We start from the raw sequence: 19,609 nt of genomic DNA, 5'->3' as shown, positions 1-19,609 counted from the left end.
CCCTATACATTATGAACCACACTTTCTATACATACAGTCGTGCACTGTATACTCATTTAGAATGTTGTCTCGATTCTGTTTGACTTTTGTCTTATGTTGACTCATGGATTAGTAAAGCAATCCCGTTGGGTTTTTTGTTCGTTTGCCTTATTCACAGGACTGCCCACTAAGAAGCAGCAGCTGCAGGCTCTCAACTTGCTAGTCCTGCTACTTCCGGAGTCCAGCCGTGATACACTAAAGGTAGGTGGCTCTTTCCCTGTGCTCGTTCTCTAGCCAATACAGTATAGTCTCATGTTGTCTGTTGGACACATTGTAATGTATCTTGTGGCGGTTTCAGGCGCTGATGGAGTTCTTTCAGAGGGTCATAGACCACAAAGAGCAGAACAAGATGACCTTGAACAACGTTGCCGTGGTGATGGCGCCAAACATCTTCATGTTTAAAGGCTTCCGCAACAAGATTAGCGAGCAACAGGAATTTTCCCTGGCCACGGAGACGGCCAACATCGTCCGACTACTCATCAGATACCAAAACCTGCTCTGGACGGTAGGCTCAAGTCATGGTGCCTCATTTATCAATATTGCGTAGAAACTAAAATACTACTTACGAATGGAGTTTTTGAATGTTTGTATGAATATGAAAAAGTGTGATTTAACAAACAATCATACAAGCATCATACACACACACACACCGGTAGGAGATAACCATTGATAAATACCAATTGTTCTCAGACCTTGGCTATTCTAATTTCGAAACACCTCTAATTAACCATCTCTAGTCAAAATCATAAAGTCTGTGGGGAAATACAGCACCGTCACATGAAATACAACGTCGCAACCCAAAAAAGTGAAGAAAAAAATCATATTTTCAGAGACTGAGGTAGAGGTGCGAGTGTCAGAGATTGAGTACAACCAAAATGTTTTATTTGGTTGCTCAGCTGTGGCTTGACCAGTGAAAATGAAAACATGGCTACAAAGAGAAGACTGTTAAGAGGATTAGTTTCTTTTGCAATGGCAAATGTACTTCACATGAGTAGGCCATCCATCCTCAACTCCCTCCTGTAGGCCAACATTACTGTTCTGCAAAATGAACGAGTCGTGCGTGCCACCTCATTGAGCAGCGTCTTTTGCAAATCACATAACCTATCCCCGGAACATTTTAAAAGTGGAGGCCTTTTCTGTTCAGTCTTTTTGGGATGGTGCTTTTATGGTGACGTGGGTGCCGTCTGTTGCTTCGTTAGTATTGGATGTCAGTGGAGGCTGCTGAGGGAGGACGGCTCATAATAATGGCTGGACTGGAATAGAGTCAATGGAATGGTATCAAACACATGGTTTTCATGCGTTTGATAGCATTCCATTGACTCTATTCCAGACATTATTATGATCTGTCCTCCCCTCAGAAGCCTCCACTGTTGGCTGTGCATCTGAATGTCATGTTTACTATTTTATTTAAAAAAAAATATTAAGTGGGTCTTAAATCCTGTCAAAAATCATATAAGATTTGAGAAACGATATCTGATGAGCCAATCTGTGCATTCTGGAGAGAAAAGAAAGCCCCACCGGTCTCTAAAAACGTGCTCTCTGCCAAATGCAGCGTTTGCCAAATCCTCCAACAGAGCAAGATCATTCGATTTCCCCATTGTTAAAATACTATAAAAGACAATGGTTTCACTTGAACTTTGTGCCTATAATTTAACAAATGACTGTACTTTGTATGGATTGTTATCGTAACAAATGCGCTGATGTGGTCAAATGATATGCCTGTCAAGATATGTTGCATGAATTCACATTGGAAATACAATGAAATTGAAAATTATTCATTTATTACTCGCATAATTTCAGACATTTTCAACATGTATTTTCCCCCATTCTATGCTTGACAGGAAGTTTCCTTATTCCACCACCTGTGCGTGGATTTACAGACACTCGAGCAAATGTTCATATTGATAAATGTCACACTTTGTGTGGAAATGATCCCACGCATGGTTTACGCACAGATTTGTGCCTAGGCATGATTGGTAAATGAGGACCCTGTACTTTATGTATCGGGCTACTGTATGTAATTGGTATGGCTCTTCGGTGGCACAATTTGTAATTTGAATCAAACATTTTTTCACAGATTCCTAAATTCATAATGAATCAAGTCAGAAAACAAAACACGGAGAACCAGAAGAAAATGAGCAAAGACCGCGCCATGATGAAACTCCTAAAGAAGATGGCCTATGAGCGAGAGAAACACGAGAAACAGGAGAAACCCCTTTCTGAGGTGAGGGCAGCAGTAGCAAACAAAGGTGTCTGTCTGTCTGTAGCACCTGTATACAGTATTCCAATTGGCTCTGCGACCGTACTGAAAAGCAGTTATAGCTGAGGGCAATACCCATGCTGTTGAATGAATCAAGAGGAGAATATGTGAATGACTCGACTCAAATGCCTTCTGCTCTTCCTGGTTCAACTGATGAGAGGGGGAGTGGCTCCCCTGTGACACCTAGTGGCAATATGTAGAACTGCAACTACGTTTTTTATTGTTTGAAAATGACTAATGAAGAAATTGCATAATATAACAGAATTTAAATACCTCAAATAATATTTATATTGAACAATTTTCAGTAAATGATTTTTGTATAACTGCTGTACATTTGTATTGGTTTAGTATGGAGTACAGTAGCGGCACTAGTATTATGTTGGTTAGCTGAGACATGTCTGTGTTGTCTCTCCCCATGCAGGTGGACAGTAGTTCTCAGGGCTTCATCAGGGTCCAAGCCCCTCAGTTCTCTAAGGTCTCCATGGCTGTCCAGCTGACTGAAGAGTTGCAGGCATCTGATGTCCTCAGCCGCTTTCTCAGCCAGGACAGGTGAAAACCTCAGAGGGGCACTACTGTCATCCCGTTACACACAAGGCTTGCAGTCACCTAATGATTACTCTCAGCCCACTCCCTCACACCGGGTATTCTGAGTGCAGTTAAATTACACTACAGAGACATTTACACCCTGGGTGTGCTAGAACTGAGCAGCGTATGGGAGCTGTTATTTCTGTGACACTGCACGGCGTGGCTCTGATTTCTCTGTATTTGTATACTGTCCTAGAAAGGCAAAACGATGCTGATTTTTTTTCAGGATTTCGACTGGCTCAGAAAAGCTGCCAGCCAGCCTGTCTGTCTGTCTCGTCCCGACTCCCGACATGGTCATTACCAAAGGACAGTTGGAGATCGAATTTCAATGTTGCAAATGTCGGCGAGACAGACTGCAATGTTATTACAGATCTCTGCTGTTGAAAACCAAATGCTAGTCTTAAAGAAATGTGAGATATTGTCTAGATGCTTTTTACAGTGTAGCTCTAGTATATACATTGCCTGGCTGGACTGATGACCTGCTGGACAGGTTTTTAACCAATCAATGGCCAGGATTAGACCCAGCCGTTGTATAAATAAGTGATAATGCATTATCTTATTATGACGTAATTTGATTTGACCTACAGTGAGCTCCAAAAGTATTGGGACAGTGACAATTTTTGCTGTTTTGGCTCTGTACTCCAGCACTTTGGATTTTAAATGATACGATGGCTGAGGTTAAAGTGCAGATGGTCAGCTTTAATTTGAGGGTATTTTTATCCATAACTGGTGAACCGTTTAGAAATTACTGCACTTGTTGTACATAGTTATCCCCCCTCCATTTTAGGGGACCATAAGTATTGGAACAAATTCACTTATGTGAAGTAAAGTATTGTAACGGTAAGTATCTTGTCCCATATTCATAGCACACAGTGACTACATCAAGCTTGTTGGATGCATTTGCTGTTTTGGTTTATTTGTATTATTTTGTGCCCAATAGAAGTTAATGGTAAATAATGTATTGTCATTTTTGGAGTCCCTTTTATTGTAAATAAGAATAGAGGTTTGTTTCTTAACACCTCTACATGTATGTGGATGCTACTATGATTACGGATAATCCTGAATGAATCGTGAGAAAGTGTCAGATGCACTATTATCATACCCCCAAGACATGCTAACCTCTCATCATTATAATAACAGGGGAAGTCAGCTTTTTTTTTGGGGGGGGGGGGTGTATGATATTTGTCTCAATACTTTTAGTCTCCCCATTTTAGGGGACCATGTACAAAAAATATATAACTAAAGGGTTCACCCGATATGGATGAAAATACTCTCAAATGAAATCAGACAGTCTGCGCTTCAACCTCATAGTCATTGTATCATTTCAAATCCAAAGTGCTGGAGTACAGAGCCAAAACAACAAATTGGTCACTAACAATACATATTTTGGACATGGGTCATAGGACAAATCAGTGGTCATGGTTGATATGCAGAAAAAAAAAGAATTAATAATAAGATAATACATTATGCATTATCACTTATCTACCGATGACATATTTGGCTGGACAGCAAATAAATGTTAAAGCCATTTTCCCCTGTTTGTGTAGTTTACTGCTCTTTGCAGTGAAAACATGGTGGAACAAAGCCAAAGTGCAGTAACTTCACATACTGCTATTTGCCTTGGTTTTTACTTGGATTTTGTAGTTACTGCAAATGTCACACTCAATTTTCTCTGAAATGGAACATAATTGAACCAGAACACTTGGTCACAAGATTTAAACAGATACTACAAAACCTTTTGTAGGGAAGTATAAAACTCAACTGTTTTGGAATGTTACTCTTTGTAATTAGTTTTTTTTGTTTATCCCTCAGTATGTTGTCTGTGTGTGTGTGTTCTAGCTCTGTGTCTGTGAAGAGGGAAGATCTGTGCCTTTATGAAATCGGAGGGAATATCCGTAAGTATTGCACACAGTCATTTAACACACAAACCATCTCGTATATCTTAGGTGGCTTTTCTAGTTTCTCAAACAGGATGATTCTATTACAAAGTGTTATCTGGAAAAAAGAAAAGGGGGGGGGGGGGGAGAAAAGGGAACTGTCAACATCCTGCAGTAGACTATGTATTCAGACCGTATTCTGCTGTAAATTCAGAGTAGTACCATCTAGTAAGTCATTTAAAGGTGTTTTAAGGACATGATTCAAATCCCACTTTCCCTTAATTGGAGCCAGTTTGCTGCAGCAACAGGAAATGTGAATTATTATGAGTATTATAATTAGTGGACATTTTTGTAGAGGTTGATACAGTGAAAATCAAATCAGAAATTTCAAAGTAGGAATTACAAACTCCAGAAGCCTCTTATTTAAAAAAAGAAAACCTCAAATACACTACAAGTTTTGAATTTCCTCATGCAACAGGGTGATCAAATTTAAGAACCTAGATCCTATCTGTATGTCAGACATGACCCGATTTAGTTATTTTGCTGTGTGTTGTTCCTGAACAGAGGAGCGCTGTCTGGATGAGGAGACCTATATGAAAGACCTGTTGGAGCTCAACCCCAGTGCAGAGTGGTTCATCAAGTGCATCCAGAGATAGGATATCTGACTACTCGCACCCTGCAAGGAGAACGGACGGACAGACTGGGGGGGTACCGCAAGAGAAAAGATTTCGATCTACTTCACCATGACATGCTAATGTTAAGGCTGACCACTGGACCAAAGGACAGGTATTAGTGTTAATGTTGTCATTTCTGGGGCTGTAGTTTAGAATGCTACTGGAAGTCCAACTGTCAACGCATGAGGAGTTGGACAGTTATGACTGAGGAGAGCCACTGAACAATAATCTGTGATAGGTCTGTGTGTTGGTGACGATAAGGGCAATTTACTATACCGTCAAGGTCCTAGATTAGTTGATCGTAATGATCAATACAGTAAATGGTCAAAACCCAAGAACAGTAGTATTATAATGGGTATAAAATGTCAGACATTGTATTTACATTAAATAATAGACATGCAAACACTAATATGATTTTTTACTCTGTAGCTCATTCTCTCTTGTAAGATGGTGAGTGCATGCCTCCCCTAACTCAATTTGTGTTTTTGCTGTAGTTCTTTGTAAAGGTTATATTCACTGACTCATTCCATTTCACCCAAATACTGTACAGCAACGTCTGTAATCAGCAATGTCAGTGCTCAATATTGCAGATAAATAGACAAGTTACTAATTTTTGTGATATTTTCTAAACAATTCTTCCTTGTTACTACTTTTAAATTCACTGCCAAATCATAATGTAGGGTGAGCTGAAGTGGTTGGTGGATATAACACTCCTTAGTTCTCATAGAGGGTATTCTAGCCCCAGTTTGCTCTTCGCCACTTATCTGTGGGGTCCCTCTGAGCAATCCCTCTCCACTGTGACTTCTGTCTGTTTTCATGTTGACCATGTAGACAGAATATGACCAGTGAACGAGACAGCCAATGAGAATCAAAGGGATAGCGTTAAGTACATTTATTTAAAATGTTTGTTAACATCAGTTCTCAAACTGTGGTCCTAAACTAGCATTTCAGGTTCCTTCCTAATAACATTTAAAGTGTGGTTCTCAAAAGATGCTTTCAATGGAGGAAACGGTTTAAAATAATTTAATGTGCATGTCTGAACATTTCAATTTAGAATGCAAAAATGGTATAACTACAGATATGATTGTCTGTATGAGCTGTGCTAAACGATGTGCTGTGTATACCCTCTCCCTGCCCTTATGTCGTGCTTTATACTGTAAATATGACTGTTGAAAGATGTCCCTTCTGTTGTTGTATACTATATGTTCTACAGCTTCTAAAATGACCACTAAACATTTTGTAAATAATTGTGTAATTACTCCTTTTTGGCGTGTGTGTGTTCATTTGGTATAATGCAACGGACACAATAAGATAAATGACAAATGAAAGTTTCCCCGATGGAGGATACTGTGTTTTTGTTTTGCTTGTGACTACATGAACAGTACATGTTTCCTTTGATGCGCCTGTATTATGGCCTGGAGGGCTTGGCTGTAGTGGTGGAAGGGAACTTGGACACAATGAGGTGGCTGGAGCTGGCCAGACTTCACGAGATCACACACAGAGGTCACCATGGCCTGTAGCTGCGTCACATCTGCTGGGGACAGAGAGACACGACACACCCATATGGGAAAATATATAGATGAATTAAACAATATTCTGCTGTTCTACCTGGAACTTGTAATACATATGGCAGCAAATACACTGAGAAGATTCATAGGTTCTTGTAATATCGGACCAACCGTTGCTTAACATTTAGAGGTAACAAATGTTGCATGTATTGTTTATACAGACGAGACAAGCTGAGCCTTCTAAGGTCTCATACATAGGACATACACATTTCAAAGCTCTTGAATACCACTGTCTCACATCACTTATTGAAGAAAGTCTGCCATGAGTAGGTGGAAAGGGGGAGGTGAGCATGGCGTTGGATGAAGGAGATGAGGAAGAGAAGGGGGGGAGGAGAAGGAGGAATTACTTTTATAGAAGCAGTGAATCAATTTCGTTATAAAGTGGAGATCCCTCAATCATTCTCACAATAGCACATTGGTAGCAGTATCCAGGTTTCCATCCACCCATTTCATGAGAATGAATTACCTGACACATGAAAAAAGTCACGACCGGGCTGATGGAAACATGAAATGCCGGTACAATTTTATAAATGCCGACAATTTGTTCGTTCGACATGATGGGATCTTTTTGTGTTGGTCAAATTAATTATGCGAAAAATGGCGGTGGAAACGCCTATATTGATATAATAACCATCATATCGATTTAAACTTGAAGCCACGCGAGGATATGTTGTGAGGATATGTCTGTGGTCCTCCCACTACGACTGGGAAAGCATGCAGTTTATTAGGATCAGATTAAATAAATCATGAGCTTGATGCTCCTTTCCAATTAATATCGGGGGTCTTATTCTGGTGACATGATGATCGGTGCTTGACTACCGTTTTACAAATACAAATAATATCGTTCATATCCATAATATTCTCAATGTAGGTAGCCTACCCGGACTGTATCTGCAAGCTGTTGGCTAGAGCGCATGTACCAAGACCGGAGTGGGCCTATTTACTATATAACGCAGCAGCTTTTGTGACAAAAACATCAGTTGAGTTGAAAAAACGATGCGAAACCCATTTAATTGTATTTTTAATTTGGTACATGGGAATTTAACAGCAAAAGTGGTTTTTATGTGCACTACGTCATCACGCACAGCATTTTATCCACACAAAAAAGTCAGTTTGATGGAAACAGCTCTGGTGCGAAAATGCGCATATTGTTTTATAGAGATTTTTGAATGTTAGCATGAAAATCTGTTGCAAATTGGATGGAAACCTAGCTAGTGACAAATATCAAAGCTAGGCTGGGTTTGGTTAAAACCCTGAATGGAAGACCAAAGGCATAGCTGTATATAAATAAACTGTCCAGTAGGTGGTGCTGCCCAGCCTTAACCATGAAAACTCAAACCTGAAAATGCATAGTAATGCTCATGTTTTTGACAATGTGAAACCTATATGGAAATAATTTTTGTCAAGGTTACATTGTCAGAACATACACACTTTTATTATAAGATTCATAGATGACTGATATAATTAATATATTCTGCCTCAAATATGTCACAATCATGTATTCAATTGTGTATGTCATATAAGGAATATATATACAAATACACCGTTGACATATAAGGACAAATATACAAAATCTTACCAGATACTATGTAATTACATTAATTATTAGATTTTATTATTTTCTTCTGCCATACAATATTCTTATTTGTTTTTCATGATTATTTTCCATATGACATGGTTCAGTCTTTGAAAGTTGGATAAAGAGTTCACTCGAAGGTTAAAGTGAGTGAGCTTTGTGCAGCAAGTTTACCTTTACTATTGTTTCTTTTCCACTGCGTCATCCAGAATCCTTGTAATGTTATATTCTTAAAAATGAGAGATTTCTTTTTTCGGGAGCCAAAGAAAACAGAAATGTCAAGGATGTGCTGTCAGCAAGGTTACATATGGTGCAATTTACAGTGCAATTTGAGAATCATTTGCGATTACGTTGAACAACAAATATGAACTCACAGCTGGAATCTGGAGAGGCTTTTTGGCCATCCCACCATATGTCACTAAAGTTGCCCCATCACTGTGAGGGCATTCAAAAAGAGGGATTAGCTTTCACAGAGAATCAGTCCTTTCAAAGCCTAAATTAACATGATGGATTACATTATTTATGCAGACCATGTTGTAGTAAAGATTTTGTCTAGAAACCTCCCCCCCAGAAACCTACCAAAGACTAGAGAGGACAAGTCCACCACTCCGGCCTCCCACACAGTTCAAACCCAGGATGGGCTTTGGGAGCTCCTAAAATGGCAATACATTATTGTAGTCTACAGTTGACTGTTGGAAAGAAGCCAATACCTCTAATCTCATCATACATTTGATGGTGTATCTATTCTCTTACCTGAATGACGTTATCCAGACCCAGACATTGCAGCTCTTCTTCAGTGATAACAAAATCAGCTCCCATCGATTTTAGTTCCTCCTCCAACTCTTGTCGATTAGGTCTGAGAGAAAACATGAAAAATTTACTCATTGAATTTGAATACGAACACTATTGTTATGGTCTGGGTCGATACTAGACAGAGTCCCCACCTGTCTCTGATGATGTTGATGGTCTTCACCCCCAAGGCAGCAGCTATTTGAATGACAGCCTGACCCACTGCACTGTTGGATCCATTCTGCATCACAGTGGCCCCTGCAGACAATGAATAAATGATTGAATTAAGTCATTATTTATTCATGAATTAATACTTGTTTACTGCTTACGAAGCACCATTTCATACAAAGTTTCCCACTTGAGTAACAGTAGCTTGTACAGGCAACAAGAATAGACCAAAAGGACAGGGTGTCCCATAGAAATAATGTTTATCGAACTACTGTTGTCTACCTGGTTTGAGTGTAACAAAGTCCTTCAGCATCCTGTAGGCAGTGCAGGGGTTCACCCCGATGGTAGCAGCCCCCAGCAGAGGGATGTCCTTGGGGACCTGGAGAAGGTCATCAGCCTCACACACTGCCTCTGTCCTCCATGTACCTTCAAACAGAACCCCACCCAAACGCTGTCTCACAATGATGATGTCATGTCACACAACACAAATACAACAAGTAGTTTGAGACTCTCGTCTCAATCATTTCATATCACTAGGTCTGGTCAGGGTAAAACGGAAGGTATCCACATGGCCCTCCCATCACTGTGGTTTTACAGACAGAAGAGGAATGTACTGTAGTACTGATGTACTGTTTTCTCACCAAAGCCAGCATCCCACGGTATGGCCCAGTCTCCTGGTCTCAGAGAGGTGACCTTCCGACCAACCTCCACCACCTCCCCCACTCCCTCATTCCCACCCACAGCAGGAAACACTGGAAGGATTGGGTATGTGCCTGTGGATAACAATGCAAATAACTGTTTTATACCCTGTGTAGTCTTGAAAACCCGATCCCTAGGCAACAGCAGTGGGAGGCGAACTGAATGTCTAGAGAGAATCTATGGTAACACGAGGTAACCGGAGCCAGGCTCCAGCACCTTATGGGTGCAAAAGGAAAAGTAGGTTTGGTTTGAATCGGGACGTGGACATGAAGCTAGGGTTAGGGTTGTGGTTGAGGCTGGGATTAGGGTCGTGGTTCAGGCTGGGGTTAGGTTTGAATCGGAACGTGGACATGAAGCTAGGGTTAGGGTTGTGGTTGAGGCTGGGGTTAGGGTTGTGGTTGAGGCTGGGGTTAGGGTTGTGGCTGAGGCTGGGGTTAGGGATGTGGTTGAGGCTGGGGGTTAGGATTGTGGTTCATGCTGGGGTTAGGTTTGAACCGGGACGTGGACATGAAGCTAGGGTTAGGGTTGTGGTTGAGGCTGGGGTTAGGGTCGTGGTTGAGGCTGGGGTTAGGGTTAGGGTAGTGGTTGTGGCTGGGGTTAGGGATGTGGTTAGGGTTGTGGTTGAGGCTGGGGTTAAGGATGAACTGGAATGTTGACATGAAGGTAGGGTTAGGGTTGAGGCTGGGGTTAGGGTTGTGGTTGAGGCTTCGGTTAGGGTTGTGGTTGAGGTTAGGGTTGTGGCTGAGGTTAGGGTTGTGGTTGAGGCTGGGGTTAGGGTTGTGGATGAGGCTGGAGTTAGGGTTGTGGTTGAGGCTGGGGTTAGGGTTGTTGTTGAGGCTGGGGTTAGGGTTGTGGTTGAGGCTGGGGTTGTGGTTGAGGCTGGGGTTAGGGATGTGGTTGAGTCTGGGGTTAGGGTTGTGGTTGAGGCTGGAGTTAGGGTTGTGGTTGAGGCTGGGGTTAGGGTTGTGGTTGAGGCTGGGGTTAGGGTTGTGGTTGAGGCTGGGGTTAGGGATGTGGTTGAGGCTGGGGTTAGGGTTGTGGTTGAGGCTGGAGTTAGGGTTGTGGTTGAGGCTGGAGTTAGGGTTGTGGTTGAGGCTGGGGTTAGGGTTGTGGTTGAGGCTGGGGTTAGGGTTGTGGTTGAGGCTGGGGTTGTGGTTGAGGCTGGGGTTAGGGTTGTGGTTGAGGCTGGAGTTAGGGTTGTGGTTGAGGCTGGCGTTAGGGTTGTGGTTGAGGCTGGGGTTAGTGTTAGTGTTGTGGTTGAGGCTGGGGTTAGGGTTGTGGTTGAGGCTGGGGTTAGGGTTGTGGTTGAGACTGGGGTTAGGGATGTGGTTGAGGCTGGGGTTAGTGTTGTGTTTGAGGCTGGGGTTAGGGATGTGGTTGAGGCTGGGTTTAGGGTTGAACCTTGACATGGACATGAAGCTAGGTTTAGGGTTGTGGTTGAGGCTGGGGTTAGGGTTGTGTCTGAGGCTGGGGTTAGGGTTGTGTCTGAGGCTGGGGTTAGGGTTGTGACTGAGGTTGAGGCTGGGGTTAGGGTTGTGGCTGAGACTGAGGCTGGGGTTAGGGTTGTGGCTGAGGCTGGGGTTAGGGTTGAACCGGGATGTGGACATAAGCCTAATGTAACCCTAGCCCTGTTCAACCACCTCTACATGCTTTAGTCTTAGTTATTATGAAGTGTTACCAAATCTCTTAAAGATAGACTCTATTAACTGTTTATCTATCATGTATGATTGATTCATGCAGTATGAATGTTACCTTGTAGCATGTTAATATCAGCTGGATTCACTGGTGCTGCCAACATCCTCAGTCTGACACTGTGTTGACCCAGGGCTGGCAAGGACATCTCCTCCATTCTATTACACGGACAATAACACAATCACGTAAACTACAAATTGCCATCCACATTGATGTTTAGGTGTTTCTTTATTCATACTGAGGAAACAAGTTTACAGCTACAGCAATGATAAAGACTTAAAACTGGGGAAACAGCACATGGCCATAATGTCTTTGACAATCTTTTTTATATATTTTTCAATTCGCTTTGGGGCTATTTTCACAAGTATGTGGTGAATTTTCAAAACTCTTAGTACAAAACTACAAACGGGTAACACTTGTAACGCAGTCTTATATGCAAATCATTTTTATTGTGCCCTCATTGATCCAGTATACTGTGAAACATTGGTTTAAATCACCCAAAACACAACGTAATGACATCTTCTCAATTGAATTGTTTTAACGCCCAATTAATCCAACGAGGAAAAATGCAAGACACGTGTTTCAAAATAGCCCTGTGAATGTAATTTGCTACGGCACTCTAAGTTACAGTACATTACACTGTTTTCACATTAGGAAATGCACTTGCTTTAGTCCTCAAAATATCCTCTCTTTCTAGCCCCATGTCTGATCAAAGGTGTGATCATTGAAGGTGTGATCATTTCACAATCATTGATGGAAAAATATATATATATTGTTCCGATATAATTACAAAATAGGTGTACTGTAATCAAATGAAATAAATTGAATTAATTAAATAAACATAACGTTTAGCTTGGCACTAGTTTTCATCATGCCGGTCTTGAAAATTTGGCCATAGGCTCTCATCGACATCACGGTAAATATTCTCACTGTTTATGCCCCTGGGGGAAAAAAACTTTTGGCAAGGCAAACTCGACTTGAGTGGGTTGAGTCACTGATGTTATCTTCCTGTCCGGTCTTGTGCCCCCTCGGGCTCGTGTGGTAGGGGAGATCTTCTCTGCCTTGTCTCAGGGTAGAAAGTTTGTGGTCTGTTCATATCCCTCTGGTGTTGTGGGGGATACGCTTTGACAAAGTGAGTGGGGTTATATCCTGCCTGGTTGGCCCTATCCAGGGGTGTCTTCAGACAGGGCCACAGTGTCTCCCGACCCCCCTATCTCAGTCTCCAGCATCTATGTTGTAATAGTCTATGTGCCTGAGGGCTACGGTCATTCTGTCCTATCTGGTGTTTTTCTCCTGTACTATCTGGTGTCCTGTGTGATCTTAAGTAATAGCCATTTAAATCGCCCATCTCTCTCTCGCTCTCTCTCTCGCTCTCTCTCTTCCTCCCTCTCTTCCTCCTCCTCCTCCTCCTCCTCCTCCTCCCAGAGGACCTGAGCCCTAGGACCATGCCTCAGGACTACCTGGCCTGATGACTCCTGGCTGTTCCCATCCCCAGTCCACCTTGTCGTGCTGCTGATCCAGTTTCTACTGTTCTGCCTGCGGTTATGGAACCCTGTCCTGTTCACCAGATGTGCTACCCTATCCCGGACCTGCTGTTTTGACCCTCTCTCTCTCCCTATCTCTCTCACTCTCTCTACCACACCTGCTGTCTCGACCTCTGAATGCTTGGCTATGAAAAGCCAACTGATATTGACTCCTGAAGTGCTGGCCTGTTGCACCCTCTATAACCACTGTGATTATTATTTGACCTTGCTAGTTCTATGACCGTTTGAACATCTTGATGAACGATCTGGCCTTAATGGCCATGTACTCTTATAATCTCCACCCGGCACAGCCAGAAGAGGACTGGCCACCCCTCAGAACCTGGTTCTCTTTAGGTTTTTCCTAGCCACCGTGCTTCTACATTTGCATTGCTTGCTCTTTGGGGTTTTAGGCTGGGTTCTGTACACGATCTTTGTGACAATCTGCTGATGTAAAAAGCTTTATAAATACATTTGATTAATTGATTGAAGTGGATTTAACAGCTGACATCGATAAGGGCTTTCACATGGATTCACCTGGTCAGTCTATGTCATGGAAAGTTTTTCCTGAAGTTTTGTCCACCCAGTGTACATATGAAGTGGGTAAAACAGTATGTAAACATTATTAAAGTGACCAGTGTTCAATGACTATGTACACAGGGCAGCAGTCTCTAAGGTGCAGGGTTGAGTACCGGGATGTAGCCGGCTAGTAACAGTGATTAAAGTTCAGGGCATGGTACTGGGCAGAGGCCAGCTGGTGGTGACTATTTAACTGGAGATAGAAGCTGTTTTTCAGTCTCTCTGTCCCAGCTTTAATGTACATATACTGTCTCCGCCTTTCAGATGGAAGCGGGGTGAACAGGCCGTGGCTCGGGTGGCTGAGGTCCTTGATGATCTTCTTGTCCTTTCTGTGACACTGGGTGCTGTAGATTTCCTGGAGGGCAGGCAGTGTGCTCCTGGTAATGCGTTGGGCTGACCGCACCATCATCTAGAGAGCCCTGCAGTTGTGGACAGTGCAGTTGCCGTACCAGGCGGTGATACAGCCCGACAGGATGCTCTCAATGGTGCATCTGTAGAAGTTTGTGAGGGTCTTGGGGGCCAAGCCACATATCTTCATCCCCCTGAGGTTGAAGAAGTGCTATTGTCTGTATAGAGAAACCATTTCAGGTTGTCAGTGATGTGCACGCAGAGGAACTTTTCACCCTCTCCACTGCGGCCCCGTTGATGTGGGATGGGGGGGAGTGCTCCCTCTGCTGTCTCCTGAAGTCCACGATCAGCTCCTTCGTTTTGTTGACATTGAGGGAGAGGTTATTTGAGGGGGAGGAGTTATTTTCCTGGCACCACTCTGCCAGGGCCCTCACTTCCTCCCTGTAGGCTGTCTCGTCATTGTTGGTAAATAGGCCTATCACTTTTGTGTCATCTGCAAACTTTATGATTGAGTTGGAGACGTGTGTGGCCACGAAATCCTGCACGGAGCCTTCACCGTGCTGCCACTTTAAGAGCGCATCAGCAGTGAGGAAGGAGGAAATAAAGATAGCTCCTCCGGCTCTCTGTGCGAAGCGCTCGGTTGGCGCGCAGTTTGACAGTGTGTGCAACTCTGCAGAAGTCTTGTTTATTTTCAGCTTGCTTAGTTGTAATGTCGATCCGCCGGTGTTACCGCTCTAGGTCGTGGTTGTAATATTTTGGGACCGCTCCTGTCATTGTTCGCATGGCGTAGTAGCAACATTGTTGCGAAGCTTTGAAAAACAAACCGTCAGGTGTATCAGACGGACAGACAGTGCAACTTCAAGCCTGAAGTCAACTGCTAAGAACACCCCCTCTCTCTCTTACTCTCATTTCCCCTCTATCGCTCCAGTGCTTTACTCTGCAGCAGACTGTCTTTTTTTGCTAGGGCGCTCCCTTTGGTGTTTAGTGTCGTTGGACTATTAGTCACCTGCCAGTTGTATTTGGTGTGACGTTTTAGTTAAGAGAGTTTCCACGAGAGTTATTGTTTATTGTTGTTTGAACTGTATTGATTTTGTGTGGGACTATTTACATTTGGCCGAGAAGATTTTTTTGATATATTAAGGCCTTTGTTTGGTCTATGAATCCCCCCACCCCACACATCCATTCATGTCTCCTGCACTCCTCCCCTGGGAGGTAATACAGATTATTACAAATCATTTGATGTTGATGACTGGGTTCTTGTCAATTGCTTCTATGAAGTTGCAGTTAAATTGCTCTGCCATTAAAATTGTATAAGGAATTATTGATTGGGTTACTGGCAAACAGACAGTGTTGCCAATTTAGCGACTTTGTCGCTATATTTAGGGAGTATTCAAAACCCTCTAGCGACACATTTTTTTCAAATCGACTAGCGACAAATCTAGCGATTTTTTTTTCTGGTGTTATTGGAGACTTTTTGAGACTCTGAAGTGAAAGCACGTATCGTTCTTACTCTTCTCAACAAGCAGCGGGTGCTGCCGTGGGCCCCACCACCCGCTGCCGTGGGCCCCACCCCCGTCCCAAAGCACTCGCGCAGCAGTCCCTCCCAGCTGCAGTCAGAGCAGGAGATGTTCACCCCTCCACGTCCAGACTGCAAATGAATCGCACATGCGGGAATCCGCCTCTGGCTGATCCCGACCTGCCTTACATTCAGGGCGGGATGTAAATGTAAAATGTTCTTTGTCTAAAATAAATCACTTCACCAAAATAAATCACTGCATTTGACTCACACAGCCTCAGTCACTTACTCACCTTGTCCACTGCATCTCTGTGACATAAGCTAAACATCTAGCTGGCTAGCTCATCATGTCTAAACTGTACACTAAAAAATACAGAAAGGAGTGGGAATCAAACCCTGAATTCAAAGGCTGGTTGAATACGTTTATTGGAGATGATACACGGGCATCCTGCCTGTATTGTAAGGCTGATTTCTACGGCAAACTTAGTGATGTAAAAAGCCATGACAACTCAAAAACATACTCAAAAGGCAAAGCCTTATAACAGTTCCATCCAAAACAAGCTGCCATTTATGGTTAAAAAACTCGCTGAACATTATTCCATGCTGTCATGTGATCACATTGGAGAAGCATGTAGAGCTGCTTTCTCAGACTCCACTGCTGCTACCCACTTCAAAATGCACAGGACAAAGTGCACAGTAATGATTAATGGTGTTCTAGCACCATACTTTCTGAAAAAGTTGGTCGCAGATGTGGGTGAGCAGCGTTTCAGCCTCTTCCTCGATGAGTCCACGGATGTAAGTGTTTCTAAGTACCTGGGGGTTGTGATAAGGTACTTTAGTGACACCAAGCAGACAATTGTATCAACATTTCTGGGGCTTGTTGAGTTGGAGGGAGGAGATGCCAAATCTATAGCCCGTGCTGTTGTGGCTTTCCTCGAGAAGTGTTGTCTCAAAAAAGAGAAACTCCTGGGGATAGGGACTGACAATGCCTCTGTTATGACGGGGATTAACAATGGGGTCCATAAAGTGATGGAGGAGGAGTAAAGCCTCAAATATCTGGTTCTTATTCGCTGTGTCTTTTTTGTCTCCCCCACAACGTTATTCCTCTCTCCTACAGCGTCCATCACAATTACATGCACATGGCCAATTATGCAAATTAGGCGATGGCATCATTTAGCGACTTCTAGCGACGTTTAGGACAGCCAATAGCTACTTTGCCTTACTGAGGAGTTGGCAACACTGCAGGCTACACTCAGTCTCTTCTGCAGATAGATGTGTGTGCGTCTGATAGTGGGTCTCTATCTATCCTACTCTTTTCCTTTCAGCAGGGTTAATACCTGCCTGGAGCCCGAACAAAAATCTTTATCTTTATCCTCTCTAACAATACCACTACAACCTTAAACAACTATATGGGTAATGCAAAAGGAAACTGCACTAAAATCTTAACGTGTTCATCCAACTGCCTTGGCTGTCTCATGCTGTGTGTGAAGGTATGTCATGATCAGGAATGCCTGAACTTGGAGTCCGATAGAAAACCAAGGCAAACTGCATAACTGCAGTCACTCATCCGTAGCACGCGCTCCAGCAGGTGTATCTCACTGATCATCCCTAAAGCCAACACCTCATTTGGCCGCCTTTCGTTCCAGTACTCTGCTGCCTGTGACTGGAACGAATTGCAAAAATCGCTGAAGTTGGAGACTTTTATCTCCCTCACCAACTTCAAACATCAGCTATCTGAGCAGCTAACCGATCGCTGCAGCTGTACATAGTCTATTGGTAAATAGCCCACCCTTTTTCACCTACCTCATCCCCATACTGTTTTTATTTATTTACTTTTCTGCTCTTTTGCACACCAATATCTCTACCTGTACATGACCATCTGATCATTCATCACTCCAGTGTTAATCTGCAAAATTGTAATTATTTGCAACTAGCCTACCTGGTTAAATAAAGGTGTTCTCAACTAGCCTACCTGGTTAAATAAAGGTGTTCTCAACTAGCCTACCTGGTTAAATAAAGGTGTTCTCAACTAGCCTACCTGGTTAAATAAAGGTGTTCTCAACTAGCCTACCTGGTTAAATAAAGGTGTTCTCAACTAGCCTACCTGGTTAAATAAAGGTGTTCTCAACTAGCCTACCTGGTTAAATAAAGGTGTTCTCAACTAGCCTACCTGGTTAAATAAAGGTGTTCTCAACTAGCCTACCTGGTTAAATAAAGGTGTTCTCAACTAGCCTACCTGGTTAAATAAAGGTGTTCTCAACTAGCCTACCTGGTTAAATAAAGGTGTTCTCAACTAGCCTACCTGGTTAAATAAAGGTGTTCTCAACTAGCCTACCTGGTTAAATAAAGGTGTTCTCAACTAGCCTACCTGGTTAAATAAAGGTGAAATAAATAAACAAAAAAATAAAACAAATAAAAAACACAGTGGAACAAAGTGCAGTACATGTATATATATATTATTTAATGCTATTTGCCTTGGTTTTTACTAGGATTTTGTAGTTACTGCAAATTTGACTCTCCATTTTCTTTGAAACTGAACATAATTGAACCAGGACACTTTTTGTCACAAGAAAAAAAACATACAAAAATGAATAATATAAAATAAATGGTCACAAGATAAAAATGACACAGAGCCTGATTTCAGTCTTAACTAAATTTGACCAAATGCGTAGTTACTGCTGTTTTCAATTGTATAGCAGAGTACATCTATTAAAATTAGAATAGTCATTATAATAGTACATTACAGTATATATCATACTATATGATATACTTTACAAATGTACATTTTCATTATGTAGGTCTTAATCTGTAGTAGAACAAAACATAAGTAATTAAGTTTTAAGGATTAAGTAACAGTAAAATGGATTTTAACAAATGAGAATAAGTAATGTCAGCATTGCAATGTGAGACATGTATTTCTAGATGAAATACTGATTAGGCTTGGTGAAAAAGTGACTATGATTTTGTGTGTTGTACTGCACTTAGTCAATTGAAAATGTGCTTAGAGTTTTGAAACAAGTGCCTTTTAATGATCTGTTTTGAGCAGAACTCTTTTCATTTCACAGTGAGCATCTCAAATTCCCTCGCAGATGTCTTCCAATCGACACACAAGTATGGCAACATCATATGATCCCTTACCTGACTGTGTCATAGTGATGTCCATGCTTTCTGTAGACCAGTGCTGAGCAGGAGTGGAGTTGCCGTAGAGCACCAGGGGCCAGGGTTGTTCTGCTCTCTCTCTGCCACAGGGGCAGCACTCTCTTCTGGGTCAGTCTGAACAGAGGCCTCCTCATGATGATTGATGCAGCAAAGGCCACACTATGGATGAACCAGTTCTACTTCTACATGGCATTAATGGTACACTGCCTCTCAGTAATCTCACTTCCTTAAACCTGAAAGTCCTAATGGACTGGGAGGGTGAAGAAAGTATGTATTTTCCAGTATCTCATCTTCACTGTGGTGGTGACCCTGAAGCTAAATACTTCATGATTGTGTAACAGCCTTCTAAAAATCGTAAATTCCCAATGTTCCTCATAAGAACGAAAGTCGGGAAAAGGTCCAATTGTAATAGCACAGAAGACATTCATAGAGCTGAATTGAAGGGATAAGTTCAACCAAATGACAAAATGACCCATTGGTTTCCTTACCTTGAAAGCAGTCTGTGTACAAGATATGATTTGGTTTTGGTTTCCAATTGCAAACGTTTTAGCATTTGTGAC

The 19,609-nt window shown here is 42.4% G+C and overlaps 2 protein-coding genes across 7 annotated transcripts in view; one reads left to right on the top strand and one right to left on the bottom strand.

The window, feature by feature from the left end:
* Positions 1-6,768, top strand: part of arhgap18 (Rho GTPase activating protein 18) — a 22,773-nt gene extending 16,005 nt beyond the window's left edge. For all 3 annotated transcript variants that reach the window (XM_031800348.1, XM_020455536.2, XM_020455534.2), the window contains 6 exons: positions 158-240; positions 338-544; positions 2,117-2,263; positions 2,721-2,848; positions 4,724-4,779; positions 5,326-6,768. In XM_031800348.1, the coding sequence (XP_031656208.1) occupies positions 158-240; positions 338-544; positions 2,117-2,263; positions 2,721-2,848; positions 4,724-4,779; positions 5,326-5,417 (713 nt within the window). In that variant the 3' untranslated portion in view covers positions 5,418-6,768. The remainder of the gene's footprint in view (positions 1-157; positions 241-337; positions 545-2,116; positions 2,264-2,720; positions 2,849-4,723; positions 4,780-5,325) is intronic.
* Positions 6,441-19,609, bottom strand: LOC109866724 (enoyl-[acyl-carrier-protein] reductase, mitochondrial). Of its 4 annotated transcripts, none has more exons than XM_020455537.2 (10): positions 19,029-19,609; positions 11,988-12,085; positions 10,178-10,309; positions 9,819-9,962; positions 9,524-9,626; positions 9,333-9,435; positions 9,159-9,232; positions 8,954-9,014; positions 8,754-8,826; positions 6,441-6,969 (listed from the first exon to the last, which is right to left on the bottom strand). In XM_020455537.2, exons 1-10 carry the CDS (start codon positions 19,181-19,183, stop codon positions 6,806-6,808), a joined length of 1,107 nt encoding a protein of 368 aa, XP_020311126.1. In that variant the 5' UTR covers positions 19,184-19,609; the 3' UTR covers positions 6,441-6,805. The 4 variants fall into 4 exon arrangements, with proteins under 4 accessions (XP_020311126.1, XP_020311127.1, XP_020311131.1 ...); XM_020455538.2 differs by having other exon boundaries at positions 6,441-6,966; positions 19,029-19,579; XM_020455542.2 differs by lacking the exon at positions 8,754-8,826 and having other exon boundaries at positions 6,441-6,966; positions 19,029-19,578.

The sequence above is a fragment of the Oncorhynchus kisutch genome, linkage group LG21, assembly GCF_002021735.2.
Source record: "Oncorhynchus kisutch isolate 150728-3 linkage group LG21, Okis_V2, whole genome shotgun sequence".
Classification (NCBI taxonomy): Eukaryota; Metazoa; Chordata; class Actinopteri; order Salmoniformes; family Salmonidae; genus Oncorhynchus; species Oncorhynchus kisutch.
Note: the sequence above shows the minus strand (reverse complement) of the source record. Positions and strands in the feature narration are given on the sequence as shown.

Bases quoted from the DNA above. Each gene is read 5' to 3' on its own strand.
- LOC109866724 (XM_020455537.2), bottom strand. From the start codon at position 19,183: ATGAGGAGGCCTCTGTTCAGACTGACCCAGAAGAGAGTGCTGCCCCTG. The intron at 9,436-9,523 runs GTGGGGACTCTG...GTTTTCTCTCAG, and splicing joins ATCAACATCATCAGAGACAG to ACCTAATCGACAAGAGTTGG. The intron at 9,233-9,332 runs GTAAGAGAATAG...TTGCCATTTTAG, and splicing joins GTCTGGATAACGTCATTCAG to GAGCTCCCAAAGCCCATCCT.